Here is an 18,654-nt window from a genome sequence, read left to right as displayed (position 1 = left end):
AGTCTTTATTAAGCACCCCTCCACGATACATGATCAAATTATTGCAGTCAGTAATTTAATTTACATCTAATTAAAAATAAATACTTAAGATTGTTGTGTCCAGGATGAGTGTGTGCATGTCCGAATCTTTATTGAAGTTTCCTGTGCTTTGAAGTGGTCACATCCACCTGATCTATTAAATTCCATCCCAATTCTTAATCAGTGTTTGATTGTCAGCAGTTCCTCTAACACAATCAAAATATTCTAACAGAGTAACACTGGAAAATAATGAATACTATTGATTAAAACCCAATTATCTTACATTCCACCACCACCCCTTAAAATTACAGGGTCCTAAAGGTTCGAAAGGAGACCAAGGAAGCTCCGGACTCATAGGACAAAAAGGAGAGAAAGGAGATGTTGGCATGAGTGGTCTCCCAGTATGTCTGTTTTCAATATATATTACTAAATACTGTTTTCACAGATACAGTTGTTTGGTATACAAAGTGCATCACATACACACTATGGGAAATGGGTGCATAAGTGCCTGCTGTAGCGTCTCTGATAACCTGAGGGGTGGGGAGATTCCTGAAGGAATTCATAAAGCTGCTTGGAAAACAAGGTTAGATTCCTAAATAGAGCCTCCTCACAGAGGCTCCCTGAGAAAGTCATGGTCCACACTTTAAAGAGATCAGTAGGCCCTTTTTTGGCTGGAGCCTGGAATGGCCACTTTGCCCTCAGTCAGGGTGGCATCAGCTGCTGCAGTTCTCAGCATCTGTTCACTAGCAGGATTTGTGTCCAGCCTGTCTCCTCTTTCTGTTCTATTTTGGCTCCCCAGGTTTTTGCACATCCCACTAACTCAGCGAGTATCTGGACAAGATGTGCAATCTGATAGGTAACAAGCAGCCTGAGGTTTCTTTTCTTTTTAAAGTTCCTGTGACTTCTTTTGGCAAAACACCCTCCCCTCAAATTCTATCCTTCAGTTTAAAAATCTGCATTTGTGTTTATGGGTGGTGTTCAACTAAGGTTTACTCAGAGGAGACCCATTGAAATTATGGAACATGGCTGAGTTAGGTCCATTCATTTAATTGGTTATGCTCTTGTAAAATACCACCCTCTGTGTTCCCACAGCATTCATTCTATTGCTGCATCTGCACTCATAATGGAAAAGGGTATTTGTTAGGGGACTGGGGTGATAGATGTAGGTTGTTACTTGAGCAAATTACATTTCAAAGTAACAGTAAGTGACTCTGTTGTCCACTTGTCTGCTGTGAGTATCAGTTCTTTTAATAAAAGAGCTTTCTGGTGCTTCCATTCAGCACCTACCATTTACATATGTTTTGTGGGCTGACAGATGTTTTCTAGCAGGCTGTATTAGGAAATTATTAATTTTAGCTTGTAGAAACCTGTTAAAGAAAAGTGTCTGTCAGTATATGTGTATAATACTGACCTGATTTTCCCTTGCAAAGTCCGCCAACCCCTTTTCAGAGTTCGCAGACTACTGAATATGGAGGGCTACTTTGGGTGGGCATGTGCAGAATGTGTGTGTTCATAACTCTGAATCTGTCTGGTGATGAGGGGGGGAAACATGCTGTTCCTTTACATTGTAGGGTCCGAAAGGATTGAAAGGAGACCAAGGAAACCCTGGAATAGCGGGGGAGAGAGGAGAGACAGGAGAAATGGGCTTGTCTGGTTCACCGGTATGTCTGTCTTCAACATAATTTGGGACTAGACGGTTGTCATAGATGCTAATTACCAGAAAAAAGTTAATTTTCACTTGTGTGTATTATATATCAGGGGCTTAAGAGCATAAGCATAAGAAAGAGAAACATAAGCCTCGCTCGATCAGGCCAAAGGCCCATCTAAGTCCAGACTCGAGCATTCTGTTCTCTGAGTGTCCAGCTCGATTCCACTTGTGAATCTCTTCACCTCATGCTGCCTCTGACAGTGGAGGAAGAGCATAGATACACTAGCTAGTAGCAGTTGATAGCTGTTTCCTCCATATGTTGTTCTACTCATATTTTAAAGCCATTTGAGTTAGTGGCCGTCACTGCCTCTTGTGTGAGCAATTACCATGTTTTATCTGTGCGTTGCGTGAAAAAGTGCAGCACAATTCAACCCACACAGACTTCTATAAATGTGTCTTCAGAGGTTTTTAAAAGACTAGCAGTTATTAAACCACACTTAGCTCCCTGGAGTGGGGAGTTCCAAAAGCATAGAAGAGAGTCTTTTCCCCGTTACCTGACAGTCTAATGGCTCTTGCCTCCAAAGTTAGTTTTATTGGCAAGCTCAGGCAGGTACAGGTGACTCTTTAGATAACACTGTGTCTTAATCATTTGAGGCTTTATTCATATGCTAGCAGGATGGGGACTACTTTTCTGAAGTGTTATGAACCTGAATCCTGGAGTAAAATTAGGGAGGTGAATTGTTTTGAGTCCTTCCTGGGAGTGAGGGTTGTGACTGGGTGGGAAGGAGCCATGTGACTGGCCTCACAGACATGGGTTGCAGGTGCATAGACATCCGCATGAGATCTCGCTATGAAGAAGTGGTTGATAGCAGTTTATATAGATGGGACTTTCTACAAGAAACATGAAGAGTAACAAGCACATTGTATATAGCCATTTACAGTGCTGTCATGCTGCCTACTATTTCCTAGCACAGCTCAGCTGGAATTGCCAGGCATAGGGGAAATAATTCACCTTCCATTTGCCTGTTACTGACACAATATCAGAGCCAAGAAAAGTTCAGCCCTGCAAGGAAAAACTCCCACCGAAAATTAATAGGTTTGTAGGTTAGTTTAGATAAAGAGAATCCCCACCACAAACTTCTTATTCCACAAACTTTATATCTTAAAATACATCCTCAGACACCAGACTATTTCTTTTTACTATTTAGGGCATTGATGGACCAAAAGGAGAACCTGGCGCTCCCTGTGAGAAGGATCTTGTAAGTTGTAAACATACTGAGAGAGACGTATGTTCCGTTTATCTGTTCTATTTCATTCATATTTATATCGCCATTAAGAAATGTTCACAATGCAAATACAAAGTAACACAGAGCCAATAGGAAAACATATTTTAAAATTCCCTAATCTGTTACATTGTACAAATCAGCAGTAAGATTAAAGTCCTGTGGGCTGTACAGCAAATCAAAAGATCCAAAAGACCTATGCCCAAACACTATCAGGAGGGGCACATTGTGTGAAGAGGTGCTCCTTAAGCAAATGATGAAACTGAATATTTGGTGGCACATAGCACTCCTCCAAAGGCGACAAATTCCATATGGAGGGTGCCACCACTGAGAAGGCCCCTCCACTGGGTCACCCCACTTCAGGTATTCCACACTGGCAGGACAATAGTCACTTTTTAATATGAAACAGGACTTTTGTTTCACTGAGACTCCACATTACAGTTTCCTGAATTTTTGCAACAAAATTAATACGTGTTGTGACAGTCTTTACTTTTAATAGTGTTTTCAGAACCCAAGGCAAAATGCATTCATTTGGAAATAAGTCCTGTTGATTTCAGTGAGAATCACTTACCAATAAAGATCATAACCTAAAGACTGCTTCACATGCTAACAATTTTCCTACAGGCAAGGAACTTTCTTCAACACAACAAGTATTACATATGTCTGCTGTTTTCTGCCTGAACTATCTGTGTACCTCAATACCTGTGTATAAATCAAATATATATGGTAGGCTTTCCAGGGTGAAAAACTATCACATCTGATTCAAATTTAAATTGTTTGCCTAAGATACAGAAATGAGGTCAGAAGAGCAGCCTTAGAAATGGCCAAGAGATTAAATTTCAGTCTTCCCCTGAATGGCCTGCCAGGCCATCTTTGCACACACCCATCAGCAAGGCATTGGGGAGAACAGAGCACTATTCAGCCTGTGGGTATTGGTTGCATGTGCATACTGCACCCATAATAACCTGGAACACACTCATTATGTGTTACGTTAGCTTTTTTAAAAGAATGGTTTTTTTTTAAAAAAAATGGCTTTAAAAAATACTTTTTTAATTTAATGTTCTTTTAAAAAGTTTTTATTAATTGCTTTGTTCTCTATATTTCTTAAGAGCATTTTCATTCACCAATAATTATTTTTCATTCTAAATGTGTTGTTGTTTTATCATGCCCATACAAGTCTGTATTCTGTCAAATCACTTCACTGTGTAACAAAATCCATAGGTGCAGATTATAGCTGAACCAGGACCTCCTGGCGTTCCAGGTCTACCAGGTCCACCAGGCCCTACGGTAAGTCTTCTGTTTTAATACTCAGATTATTTACCAGGTTACAATCTCTGTGGCTCTAACCTATCCAGGGAGGTTTATTTTGTGTGCAGATCAACAACCGTTGAGGATGAGTGTGCAAACCTCAAATACTTAACCACTGAGTTGTTGCAATAAAATAAACTTAGTACTTTAGCAAATGAGATAATTTTATCTCTAATATTTTATCTACTTTTTCTGTGGGATAAGCATGGAATAACACCCAGCAGAGTTGGGAGCCAAAAAACAAAACCCCATAACAAGGGTTTCCATGCAGCTATGAAATGATTCCTTGTGTGAAGTAAAATGTTTGTGATGGAATGCAGTGCTAAAGACCCAAACGCCACACTGCACACATGAAGGATAGATGCTATGCTGAGAGCATGCCCAGAACAGCTAAGCTTCAGTAAGCCCAGATCCCAATATGCTCAGCAGGCATTTTACTGCTGACTCTAGTTGTTTGACAGGAAGGTTGATCCCACTGACTATATATAGGAGAGATCCAGATAGTCAAACGTTTCCTTTGATATAATTAGCCATTAGATCAGATCCTAAACCTTCCAGCAGATGGCAAGCCGATACCAGAGCATTGACGAGGTACGTAAGTGGACTGTAAGAACTGCTGTGTGGTAATTTCAGCACATATCTGGGGAAGGGGAATTTGGGGATCCAGCTTGAATAAAAAGTGAACAATGTACACTGTTAAACATTTTCAGTCTTAAAATCTATTTCTGTTTGTTACAACTGTTTGAATGTGGACATTTGTAGCGACACACATATTGGTGATCACAGATTGGTAAGGCATTTTCCAGAAAAGGATGCACATTGCCTTAGGAAGTATATTTATGGATATTTGGCAGGGGACGGTGAAGTCAGGGTAGGCTCCTTTCTACAATTTTAGAATCCCTGACAACTTCATTATAGTTAGAAAGCACAAAGTTAGATCAAACTTTTATTTTGTTTAGATTGGGTGGGTTTTTTAACCCATGATAATGGGGGGGAGGGATACAAACAAATGTATTCTACCTCGAGAAGAAGTCTGATAGCTGTGTGTACAAAATGAAAGATTTACTAGGATTCTTTAACAAATGAACTATTGCTTTCTTTAGGGTCCTCAAGGAATACAGGGGCATAAGGTGAGTCTATTACCTAAATGCCATGTGGTTTTTCCAACCTACATTAAATATCTTTGTTGAGATCATGGCATAGTAATATGTGCCCTTGCTTGAAATTCTGCTATTTTACTTCTTGCTGGATATAATTTATTCATGTTATTTAATTATATTGTTGCCAAAGGATACACAATTGAGCCTATCCCTACAGATTTCTTGGGGAGGGGAATGTTATCCTTCCCTTTCTTTCTTCAGTTATTTCTAATGTTAAGGCAAATAACTTTTACATCTGCCTTAGTCCATTAATGATCCTTGATACCATTTTCTCTTGTAATTATTGTCCAGTAGTACCTTAGAGACCGGCTAAGTTTGTTCTGGGTATAAGCTTTCATGTGCATGCTTTATCCAGAACAAACTTAGCTGGTCTCTAAGGTGCTACTGGACAAATTTTTATTTATTTCTTTTGAATCTTTTAAAAAAATTAAGGGGAGATATATTGATCAGTTAATCCTTTTGAATATTAGCCAAAATACTGCATTATGGCCTACTTCAACAGGTAGGCAAACTAAAAGTTGACAAATAAATAAATGACAGGTAACATCAAGAAAATGCTGAGACATTTCGCTTCACTGTTTCCTAGACCTTCCATGATTCTGTGTCCTCAGAATGTCAGTCACCTTCTGGCTGTTCAAACTCCCTTTAGAGTTGCCATTTATTGACACTATTTTTAATATATTTACTGTTAAATTTTATAAGACAAATGGGACATGACAGAAGCAACCAGTTTTGCTCTTCCCCTGTTTTCCCTGTTCATATTTAAAGAAAGGGAAGTGGTAGGATGTAATTTTTTATGACACGATTCAGAAAAGATGAACAAAATGGACCACTTTGCCTCTCATCCCCATTTTCCCCAGAGCAGTGGGGTATGCCAGGGCCAGGATTGAGCTACCTTTACAAACCAATCTATTTTGATATAAAAATTAAACACACAGCCTCACTTTAGAGATGAACAAACATGGCTGCCCTCTGGTTTTTCTCACTTGGCTTTAGGACTTGATATTTCTGTCTGAAAGGAAAGTTTCCATGCTCACAGATTCCTTCCACGCTGAAATATAATGTAGATTTCTAAAGAAAAATGCAATGGGTTATATGGTTTAATCTTAAAGAATACTTTTAGAATGATAACTTTAAGACGTGTACCATTCATCAAAACCTGGTGTAGAATGAGTGCATTTAAAGTTCTAGCTTTGTGCCTTATTCTTTTCAGGCTGTAGGTTGGCCAGTAACATACTAAGATGACGGCATTCTAAAAAAGAAAAAGAAAAACACTTAGGCCTGTCTACTCTAGACTGTAGCCACATCCCCTGAATTATGCAGGCATATTTGCATGAGTGGCTTCTGTTTCTCTCTACATCTAAATAAAATGTCTGAAAGATAAATATAATGGCACAGACATTGAGGATTTGAGGATAAGGCTTGAATTACAGATCAACTCCCCCCCCCCACCTCCCTTGTATTTTCTTTTCTCATATGCATCATTGATATCTTGCAGGGTCCCCAAGGAATTCAAGGACACAAGGTGGGTCACTAAAATTGCGCACACCATTTATGAATTGAATTGGACCTGAGCACAAGGACAAACCACTTTGACCACTGAAGACTAACTAAGCTTATCCTAGAGCAAGCCCTGCCCTACAATTAGGCAGAATGAGACAGCCAGCTCTGTCAGCAGATGCTGGGAGGCAGCAGGGTCAGCCTCCCATGTTATTTTCACTCAAGGCCCCTGGTCTTACCCTTCTGTTGGAAGACAGAGGTGGGTGGGTGTGCCAGGCAGCCTTTCCTACACCCTTAGCCTATTTCATTGCCAGTACTGAAGTAAGATTAAGCTGCAAGTCCAGTCAGCATCTGTACATGGAATGGGGAGGTGGGATGCCATCTTGTTCTTCAGCTTGGGAAGCAAAATGTCTTGGGCCAACCCCAACTTAGAGCCCACCAGTACAAAAGATTTATTTTGGGCAGATAGTTATAAGAACCCAATATAGGTTGAGATCTTTCAGTCACTTCCCAATCTACCACCAGTCAAATTCCTTTCTGATTCAGACCATGTGAGTTTCAGAAACTAAGCAAGAATTCAGAAATGGAATGATACTGTTCATAACGCAAACTTTTGGTTTGAAATTTTCTTATGCAATCTATTTTTAAAAAAATGCTTGTATAACTTTATATAAGCCAATAAAGGGTATGTTTGCACTTGCCCTTTCCCACAAAATCCGCTGCTGCTGCTGTTACCAAGATCAGTGTTTCATTGTTCTACTATCTCTCCCCACCCTGCAATCTCTTGTTCCTCTGTAAACAGGTGCCAAGGCTGGTACTGTGTACTCTTGATCTGGTGTATTATTATAATAGGGAGCTTTTATTTGTATGTTGACTTGCATTTCCTTTAGTATTTTTAAAAGATACCTTGAGTGAAATTTTGATAACATGAAACTTCATTTTAACTTAATTGAAAAAAATGAATTGGGCATAAAGCAAGTGATTTTTTAAAAAACCAACTAGTTGAAACCCTAATAAATGTATGTGTTTTTATGCAGGGCTCAGATGGTGCAAAGGGTGCAAAAGGTGAAAGTGGTCATAAAGGTGAAAAAGGTGTCCCTGGGCCACATGTGAGTAGTAGTATAAAATCTGCAACATCCTTGTGCTTCATTAGAAAGCAAAAAGCAGATAGCAATATTCCAAGCCTTTTTATAGTAGTTTTCTTTTCTCTCAAGGGTCCTGCTGGTACTCCTGGGCTTATCGGTTTACCAGGCACCAAGGGGGAGAAGGTAAGAACGCATATGGATCTGTTATGGGAAATGGGTTAACGCGTTCATCCACCACAGTCTTCCAAAGGGATACGAAATGACTCATAACTGTATTTTATTTTATTTGAAACTACTAAATTTTAATGAAGTAGAAAGCTTCTGTGTTACATAAAAGTTCCTTACAGGCAAACTTAAATTGTTTTCTAAGTATTATTGTAATGGTAGAGAATTTGATAAGAATAGTTATTGAGCCGTACATGGAAATTTAAAACAGATTTCAGACACCTTTTTGAAACCTCATAATTATTGTGTGGTCTTTTTCTCAGAGACTTCCCATCAGTGTTGCAGAGAGTTGCAGCAGTGATAATTCTGATCGTCTGCTGTAAAAGTGTAAAAGTGCATGTGATTAGCTTGTCCGAACTATAGACATCATATCTGAGCCAGTGGTGAAATTCTGCAGTTTTCTGTTTTGTTTTGTTTTTTAAACGATTCGTCTGTGGAAATGGAAAAAATGGAAAATGGAAAAACAACAACACAATAATAGTATTTCCTCTTTGGTTGTTTTGTGTTACTAAAATTACAGAAGTTCTGTTAAAACAAAAATATGTGTGTTGTCCAGATGCTGTACACAGGGGCCAGAACCCAGTCAGCAAAGCACTTTTAATACTTACGGATTTCAATGGGAGGGAGCTAGGTATCTGCTTAACATAAATGTAACCCACTTAACATGGAGAGAAATTCAACATCGCACTAAGGCAGTTGTTCCATCAGGGGAAGCATTTTGGCTTAACAGACAGAATGATATCCTCCCTCTGTGTGCTGTTGTGGACGTTATCCCAACCACCCTCACCCCCAAGCCAATTTCAGGGCAGCACTGAAATTGTTTGTACAGGGTGAGGAGGGGAGAAGCCCCATTTCACAAGCATTGGTCCTTGCGCAGGACTTCCTCTGACAGGACCCATTAGTTGAATCCTGTGGTTTCCCACTCTCACCAGTTAACTGTCTCCATTTCTTTCTCTTAACCCTAGGGAAAGCCAGGGGAACCGGGATTAGATGTAAGTAATGAGTATACTATCTATACTATCTGTATGTCAGCAAACAATGCAGGAAGCAATTAAACAGATTTTTTCATGCGTTATAAATGATTAGTAGAGGGAGGGGTCATGAGGAGTCCCTTGCAATCATAACGGATGCTAGTACTGCTGAGGTGGACCTATTGCCTGATTTGGGGTGGATCTACACTTGTCGTGCTGCAGAGCAATGAACCACTGACAAAGGGAAACTGCCACTGAACCTTAGAGGATGTTCAGTTCAATAACGTTTAGAAGGTCAATGTAGATCCAGCCTTGGTTTATACCAAGGTGAAAGGGGTGTCCCTGGGCCACATATGAGTAGTAGTATAAGATCTGCAACATCCTTGTGCTTCATCAGGATAAATGTTTTAATAGCAATATCCCAAGTGATATTTTTTTTGCACTTTGTAGTGAATCACGGCCTAGCTTTGTTTTTAATGCTGAACTTGATAAATGGTGTTAAGCTGTTCTGGGCTTTGTATGAGGAAGAGTGGGGTGCAAGAAGTAAACAAACAGTACTAGTACAAAACATGCACATACTTTTTTCTGAAAATGTTTCATTGCCTCAATTCAGAGTGGTTGCTTTTAAAAAACAACAACAACATCCTTGTTTTTCCTTTTCCTCATTACCAGAACTATTTGGCACTAAACACATACTTTTTTTCCATGTTGCTGTTATAGGGTTTCCCAGGCCTAAGAGGAGAAAAAGGAGAAAAAAGTGAGAGAGGAGAAAAGGTCTGTATTGCTTCTAATTCACTTAGCTAAATGTCTGCCTCTAATTCATCTGTTCACACACAAAAAGTCCATACTCACTGACAACATCCCCTAAAATAAATGTTGGCCCTCATCTACATAAATGGTACTAGATATCACTAGATGATTTGTCATTATAGAGTGTTTTAATACTGGAGATCTATTTACTGCATATCTGAACAGGGCCATATATTTCACCTTTAATCTTTGAGGACAGGGGAGCCCAACTATATCTTGTTCAATTGAAGCTAGTTCAAATTTGCAGAAATAGTATGTGGTCATATGCCAGGTTTTGTAGGTGAATGCATAAGCAAGGCAAAAGTATAAAGCATTATGAGCAGTAACCAGGTTTGTTCTTGATGTCCCCCTTTGCTTCTCTTCTACTCCTGATTCTGCTGCCATGCTGCCAAGAGCAAAACCATAGTCTGGCTAAGCACTACATCCAAACCCAGGCAGCTTAGTAGGTTGCTGCTCACCAAATGAACCATGAGTGCTAACCAAGGTTTGTTCTTAAGTGACCACTCATGGACTGCATTCACACAGCAGGTTATTCTTTCTTTCTGGTGCTTCTCTGCTAATTTCTGTATTATATTTGAGCTTTCACATGATATATAAGCCACTTAAATAAGTCTATAACACAATGCAAACAGGTGGATGCTAAATTCAGGACTTAACAAGTGGTATTTCTCACTCCAATCTTTCAGATTATAAAAGAGCTTTGATTTTTCTGTTGTGTCACAGGGAGAAAGAGGACTTCCAGGTAGAAAAGGAGCAAAAGGGCAAAAGGGAGAGCCAGGGCCGCCTGGATTGGATCAGCCTTGTCCAGTGGTATGGTTTGATATTGCGGGGAATATATGTTTGCTTTAAATTATCTCCATTGCTTTTTGACATCTGAAGCACAAAAGGGTTTCTGGAGGCAGAATCCTTTGACCTTGGATAACGGCAGAAGGCCAATAGTTCCATTTCACTGGCCTTTCTTTTTATCATGATGCTGGAATGTCACTTTCTTGGCGTACATGTTTTAGGGTAGACACAAAATGGGAAAGGCACCTCATATGCAAATCAGCAATCAAAGAAAGAAACCCATGAAAAAACAATGTGACTGCTTGCTGAGCTTAACAGTAGGAAGACAGAACAGAAACCGAGCACACAAATAGGCACAAACAGATGGTTCGTTCTTCAAGCCACTTTTGATTTATTTCAGTCCTGTATACAGGCAGTGACCATTTTTGGTGTGTCCGATATATGCGCAACCGCATACAATGTGCCAAACCCAGAAGTGACCAAAAAACATCACAAAAGGGGTGGGGCAGCCTTAAATATCTTGAATATCATGGACAGGCATGCGGGAGTCACATGCCGGTGGGTGTGCCCACAGACGAAAATTGTTGGACCGATGGATGTGACTCTTACATTAGGCTGCGACTCTTAATTTGGCTGCATTTTGGCCATGCAAAAGTCAGAAGTTCTACACACACCTGTCTACCCTACCTCCCGGCAAGTAAGAGGCATTCTTACAGTTGAAGGACACAAGGAAAGCAGCCCAAGAGGGTGTGGGACAGGGCCAGTGAGGGGGTGGCCTGGGGAGAGTACAAAGGGCCGGATAAGGGAGGCCTGGAGGACCACATTTGCCCTCCAGGTCAGATGCTTAACATTTCTGTAAGCTTCTGAATTATTTCTTTACTTTTTTCTGTTCCTTCTTTCCTTTTGCTTTCTTATAAACTTTTCTGTATATTTCCCCATTTTCAATTAACAGTTCATTTTTAAAGGGGAGCCAGGTTTACCTGAACTGGATGGTGTGGATATGCTCTGCCCTTTGGTATAGTATCCCCCCCCCCTTCTTTCTTCTTTTGCATGACTTTTTCTGCATAACTTAGCCCTTTTCTTGCATAACATAGTCTTTTTCCGCTTTCTCCCTTCCTTTCCCTCTGGAACCTCCATTCTTTTATAGGAAAATGTGGCCAGAATTTGTCAGGTGTCTGTATGACTTGTGAAAGACCAAAAGTTGTACAGACATATGGAAGAACTGACATTTCACAAGCCAGGGCACGCTCCAGTTCATTCCACCCAGATTCATGCCACGTTGTGAAACTAAATGCTTATGTATTTTTTAATTCTAGAGTCTGGCTTTGTAGCCAAAGGTCTGTCAATACTTCTGGCTACTATAAGCTTAGCAAGTTGTATGCATGGACCAGGCAGTTAAATACCTGGAATGGCGGAGGGAGAAAAACTTTTTTAAACTGATATGAATTTGCACAAACATTTAGTATGTGTGTGTCATTCAGCCACATATTCCTGGATGTCATGGGGTTTGAAACACGTTCTTTGTGCAAATAAGTTTGAGTAGTTTCAGAGTGCACAGGTTGAAATCGACAGCTATGCCTATTTATGTATCTGATGCCACAAATGATTTTAACATTTCAGTTATCTAAAGCACTCTCCCTGTCTTGTTGACTTCTGAATGAATGACCAGCTTGCATACATTATCACATCAGCGAATCCCATAGGCTAGAGTTATTCTGATGTTGCGAGCCTATTCCACCCCCCTCAAGAGCACTGCTGGATCTATACAAATATAAAAATATGCCATTGAAATGCTATGGGTGGGGGGACAACAATCCCAAGGTATCTGCCATTGACTTTAGATTCTGCTCTACAGCACCAACTAGTGTCACATTTTTATAATGCATTTTTAACATTATAAATTGACCTGTGTAGCTGAGTCGCAAGAAAGAAAATGGTTTGCAAGCAAGGAAAGTATTTTACAACTGATAGCCAGAAACTAAACCTGGAAACAGTATGGATCATACACAAAGAATGCTTTACCTAAGATAGGTAGGGAAGATGTTCATGCCTCTGCTTGTCCATTGGCAATGTACTTCCCATTTTGAAAGACAGCCATTCACCAGTCAGTCTCCCGTGTCACAGAGTTAAGCTCTATTATGTATTAGGATGGAGGAAAACTGTCTGAGAGTTGCCTGAAATAATTTTACTTATATTGGTATTGACTTTATCCTTGTATAGCTCTTTCCTCCCTTCATCAAACTCATATTACAGCATGAAACAAAACATCTTAAAATCAAAAAACTAAATTTGCTTTAATACAGAGCTGATGAATTTTTAAAGCAATTGTTTATGAATTCGCGTAATTGTTTTATTTGTGAAATTAATACATGGAGTGTGATTTGTTCCTACATACCTACTTTTTAAACACAGCACATGGTTTTTGCATGGAGATTTCCAATACGTTTATGGTAATGGTAGGTCTTGCACATCCATCATAAATGGTGTGTGTGTGTGTGTGTGTGTGTGTGTGTGTGTGTGTGTGTGTGTGTTGCTGTTATGATACACTTGGTGCTTTCCAAGAATACAAAATTGTTACTTACTTTTTGCAGGGACCAGATGGATTACCAGTACCAGGATGTTGGCACAAGGTATCGTACCCTACCTTAGATTTTCTCTTTGGCTTGAATTAAGATTGTTGCTTAGCAAGAGTATTAGCATGGAACTAATACATAATAGAGCTATTTTGTAAAGGGAAAGGGGGGAAAGGGGGAGAAAATTAACTGAGGCAAATGTAGATATCTTTGCTAAATACCCACATATTAATATAGCCATCATAGAGGGATTAGACCAAAGACACAAGAAACTCAGCATTTTGCTTATGAAATTATAACTAAAATTAATTGGTCAGGAAATATGCCAACTTATTCCTGCTTGATTCTATCTTTTTGATTCTATGCCTGGCAAATAAATCTGGTTTTATTTCCATTTTAATGCTGACTTTGCATCTTGCTTTCATGTCCGCATTATGCTATATATTTTTTAAAAAACCACATTTAGATTAGTGTAAATTTAGGGCAGAGCTGCCCATGATGGTGGCAAACCAGTGTCTTTGAATACAGGCCACAGTCACACAGCAGTAAACTTGTGCTGGCAGGCAGCAATTTCCATGAGAAGCAGAAGCTGAAAGTGGGCCCTCACCCTCTTCTTTAGTTATTTTTCTGAGTCAGGTTTTAATACTAGAGCTGCATCGATTTTGGATTTCCATACAGTATAGCTAAACAGGGGGAAATGGCTCTGCTGCCATGGCTGCTGAGACTCTTTCTGCAAATACTTCATGCTACCCCACCTATATGACACTTTTCAATGGGCATAAAGCCATGTACAAAAGTCAGTTCCCCCATTTTAGCTCAGCTCTTATGTGAGAGGCGAAAACAAAACAACCTAGTGCCTTTTTTTCTTTATTATTGTAACTCTTCCTATGTCCAACCAACCTTTTTCTGAGAGTCTCTCTGCAGCTTTCTCCTGTAGTGTTTTGTTTTCAGGGCTACATATACAAAGAAGGGCAGCAAATGACTGGGTGGTGCTTCTGTTTCAAGCTATGGTAGAGAGGAAAGCCGTCCAAACCAACAGGAGGATTACACAAGCAACCTAGAGATCATTACACATGTCAGGCATTATTAAGCAAGGGCAGAGCAATCCCTCAGATCTACTGACTGGAAAAGATAGGATGGAGCTGTCTTTCTACCTGCAAGGAAAGCATGTGGACATAGATCTATTGCAGGCATAGATTTCCATAGGCCTATTGCAAGTGGTATTTCTACCAGCAGTAGCTAGTGTTAGGCCCCCAAATGGAGCATTTTAGGGACAGAATGGACTCAGCAGAGGCAGGGCAGAGGTGGCCTTCAGTTGACTGAATCCAAAGCCCATTAACTCCCTCAAGAGGCCCTGGGATTGGGCCCATTAATCTCCCCACCCTCCATCCCCTCCAAAAAATTTCCGAAAAGCGAGAATTAAAGAAAATGGTATAATTAAAGAAAAAGAATCAGCACTGCTACATGGAATAATTACATTGCCTACCTTCCACCTTGGATGATACACACTGGTACAGCTTTGGAAAAAGTAGATAAGTCATCTACTTTACTGCCTCCACATCCTCATTTAAGATTGCACTTAGGGAGTTTAAACCATGCAATATATGATGATGATGATAATAATAATAATAAAAGATTAGCAATAATAATAATAATAATAATAATAATAATAATAATAGATTAGCAAAAGTCAGCAATGTCACCAAATAGTTGCAAACACTGTCTTGCAGTAGATGAGAGTGAGATGCATGCTATGCCCGTGTGTGTGTTTTTTTAAACATGTTTGTGTTCTTTTACAGTGATCCTCCAAGCATGGACTGTGTAAATAATAGTGTGATATATTTTGATCTTTTTCTAATTTTTATACAAAAAAGAGGGGGGAAGTCACAAAAAAACAATAACTCTTCAACAGTAATATATTGATCTTTTTATACTGGATGCTTTCATGTATGGATTTTAAAAGATATAAACGTTTCCAAGGCCCATAGGACAAGCGTACATAACCAACAACTATTTTATAACTGGACACTCTGAAATAATTGGGAATGATTGTTACTTGCTGCTAACGCTACCGTGTGGAATAACAGCACTGAGAAACTATGCCTTGTGTGCCTTATTGCATGGGAGAAGGAACTTCCCCTCTTCTCAACTGATGGCTTTCAACTCTGCGATTCTGTTGCACATAGCCACAGATAGAAATGGAGGAGAAAATGAAAAAGAAAAAGAAGTTGCAGCCTTAGAAATGAGACAAACGGTGGCTTACGGATGAATGTAGGAGGAACCTCCAACCCGGAAATACAACACAAACGTAACCACACATGCTGCTACATACCTCCACCTTGAAGAAAACAGTTACGTTCTTGGTCGTTGTGATCACCTCTGTCATCTGTGGCAGCTTTTTCCACATGTAGAAAACTTTGTCGCCGGGAGAACCTCTGCTTATCATTCTACAATCTGTGACTTAAAGCGGGTTGATTCTCTTCGGGAACTTTTGTAATTACTGCGGAATTGGAAAAACTTGTAGTGCCTCACATATCATACAGATTACACACAAACACACACAGAGGAAACAGTACAATATTCATCTCAGTTTTACAGATTTTCAGCATAACACCAGTGCTGATTAAAAACCTCTTCCACAGCCACAGTCCATGAGTGCCAGCTCATGTTTGCAAACTGGGAAGGGATTCCTGTATGAAGTCCAGTGCTTGCTTCCCTGAATTGGCAGGGCTTGCCGTATCAGTACTGATAAACTGGAGCTCTGTTTTTGTACTTTGCTCCCCCATTCCCATATGCAGAACCAAGTACATAACTCAAGGAGGAGAGTATCTTCATTGGTGTGTAAGCACCTCCCAAATAAAACTACCGATGGTCAGAAGCACAGGAGTTCATTAATAGCATCAGTGCTTGTTTGGTCACTTACTTGGTCATGGAAACAACTCTTTCAGTTTCAGTTCTCCAAAGTAAAGGTGTCTAGGAGAATCTCCATATTTTATGCAGCAACACAGGTGTAAGGTGCACCTGTGTTACATCAGTGACCCCTTACAGCAAAGCATAAAGTGAGAACAGGCACATTTCTTTAGTGTGCCTGAGAAACTTCTGTCCAAATCAAAACACAATGGCTACAAAAAGCATGGAACTCTAGCAGTTGATTGGAATGCAGCTAAGTCCCAGTGGATTGTGGGTATGAGCACAAATAAAAGGAGAAAATACTGCTAGTGGAGTATCCTGCATATTTACCATTGGTATATTGAACAAGAGCTTACTAATTTCAAGAACCTAAGCATGCCCACACATAGCCTACCTTGAACCTATATTTGTAGCAATAAGCAATTTCATTTCATGCAACACAGCCAAAACTGTTCACCCATTTATGCAACTATATAAAGTTCTATACCCCCTTTGTTGTTGTGCTGCCAATGGGATCACATACACACAGTTTGTTTACTTTAGGGATGGGGAGCCATTCAGATGTTGCTGGACTGCAACCCAGTCATCTCAGGTTAGGGCTGATGGGGGCTGGAGTCCAACAGAATCTGGAAGGATACAGGTTAACTTCCACCGGTTTGCTTCCTCTGCCAAACACCACACTGGCGAAACTCTTCACGCTCCAGGTTTCGAATCTTTTATTTAAAAGGCCATGTTAACGAAAATGTTTTCACAAGCATACAATGAGTATAGAAAGGTTCTGGCAATGATGTTTTGATGCTGGATGGACCCAGGAGCATCCAGGAGGCATGCTACCTAAGAAGTAAAGGCTACAGAACATGTTAAGTAGAAGTATATTGCTTGGAAGGTACTGAGGTAAATAGGGAGAGCAGCAGAAGTGGAGTTAATGGCTCCTGGCTCTGGCTGTTAAAAGCACAGCAGTTCTCTATTGAGTTGGCAAGCATAGTTGGGAGCAGCTGCAGAACTGACTGAGCAATGTTGACTCGTGGAAAGAGATTTCAGCTTCATGCAAGCATTTGAACCCTTTCGCCTCTGAACATTTAGCTAATGCCTTATATGACAGTTTCCTCAGCGTCATGTTTGTTTGAACACCAGCAAGCAGTGACAGTGATCAACTAGGCACAAAACTAAGATGAAAGCACATGTTTATAGGAACCAAGGGACATAATACTTCGCGGTTTGAATAAAACCTAGGAAGCCTGGATTTCCCTCTCCCGTTTTATTTTGGTGCTAATTGGCTTCATCCTAATTCAGAGTTTAAGCCCTCATTCCCAGAGATGGGGTGTAATTCTATTCCAAAGTGCTGGTTCGCGTTACTGATCAGAATTCACATGTGTAAGGATGGCATGGTGCTCTCCGTTAGTGTAAGGTAGAAGAGGGGTTCTGGATTGCTATCCTCTGAATCTTTAGCAATAATGTATATTATTTCTATTATTACTACTTGTAAAGTCTTCTAGGAAAACTGCAGTTAATGCTTTAAACAGTGTACAATTCTTCACATGGTAGAAGATGCATACTATACACACAAAAATAGACTATAAAGTTAACATTGCTTCACTTGTTAACTACTTGGGTTACATATAAGATAGCTTTATTGTATGATTTCTGATGTCCATATGGCATTTTGCTCGGTATTGATATTAGACTGTTGTGTAAATGAAGATAAACTACACTGACTTAAGAAAGAAATTTGATACTTTAAATTGTCAATTAAAATGCTGTAACCTTCCAAACAAAGGACTAGCTTTCAAGGCTTCCTTGAAAGTCAAACAGCTGTGTGCATAGCTTCGTTTTCTGCATGTAATACTCTTTTACAGGTGGCAAAAACCAGTGGCAAGTCCATGGGCAGCAAAATCAACTCTCTTCTTCCTAGTCTTTAGCATATCATTTCCTCCAAATCTTCTCTCCTGGCAAAATATTTCCCTGTAGTCTGTAGTGTTTGCTGAGTACACTGTACATCTATCTAATTGCCACTCTGTTAATGTCATCCTTAGCAGAAGGAAAGGAAGCAAAAGGCTGGAGCATGTATGTGGTAGTGTGACAGTAGTAATCATGCACAATTATAGCCCCAGTCAAGACAGATGCAGGTGGACCTGCTTCTTTAACCCCCCCCCCCAATTCCCATTTTTGTGCCAAATCGCCTCATTGTTTTCCATTTTGGAAGTTCAGTTACTAATTTACAGGCTTTGGTGGGGAGGGGCAAAGTTTCTGTGAGGGAACACTCAAAAAAAGGCCACATGCATCCATGCCCTTCTGGATCACTGCTTATGAAATTTAATACTGGCTATACTATTCTTTTTTTGGGAAAATAGACAAATTACCTCTTCATCATTCTCTC

At 39.9% G+C, this 18,654-nt stretch overlaps 1 protein-coding gene across 46 annotated transcripts in view; it reads left to right on the top strand.

The window, feature by feature from the left end:
- COL23A1 (collagen type XXIII alpha 1 chain) overlaps positions 1-18,088 on the top strand; it is a 310,455-nt gene extending 292,367 nt beyond the window's left edge. For 43 of the 46 annotated variants that reach the window (XM_081851422.1, XM_081851406.1, XM_081851393.1 and 40 more), the window contains 14 exons: positions 330-419; positions 1,590-1,679; positions 2,875-2,925; positions 4,171-4,236; positions 5,361-5,387; positions 6,916-6,942; positions 7,955-8,026; positions 8,132-8,185; positions 9,193-9,219; positions 9,919-9,972; positions 10,732-10,818; positions 11,747-11,809; positions 13,386-13,424; positions 15,554-18,088. In XM_081851422.1, coding sequence (XP_081707548.1) covers positions 330-419; positions 1,590-1,679; positions 2,875-2,925; positions 4,171-4,236; positions 5,361-5,387; positions 6,916-6,942; positions 7,955-8,026; positions 8,132-8,185; positions 9,193-9,219; positions 9,919-9,972; positions 10,732-10,818; positions 11,747-11,809; positions 13,386-13,424; positions 15,554-15,607 — 801 coding nt within the window. In that variant the 3' untranslated portion in view covers positions 15,608-18,088. Of the gene's footprint in view, positions 1-329; positions 420-1,589; positions 1,680-2,874; positions 2,926-4,170; positions 4,237-5,360; positions 5,388-6,915; positions 6,943-7,954; positions 8,027-8,131; positions 8,186-9,192; positions 9,220-9,918; positions 9,973-10,731; positions 10,819-11,746; positions 11,810-13,385; positions 13,425-15,166 lie in introns of all 46 variants that reach the window. The other 3 variants (XM_081851404.1, XM_081851390.1, XM_081851391.1) reach the window with 3 other exon arrangements.
- Positions 18,089-18,654: the final 566 nt, after the last annotated feature.

Source organism: Podarcis erhardii, assembly GCF_964252035.2.
Source record: "Podarcis erhardii genome assembly, chromosome: 2".
Taxonomy (NCBI): Eukaryota; Metazoa; Chordata; class Lepidosauria; order Squamata; family Lacertidae; genus Podarcis; species Podarcis erhardii.
Note: the sequence above shows the minus strand (reverse complement) of the source record. Positions and strands in the feature narration are given on the sequence as shown.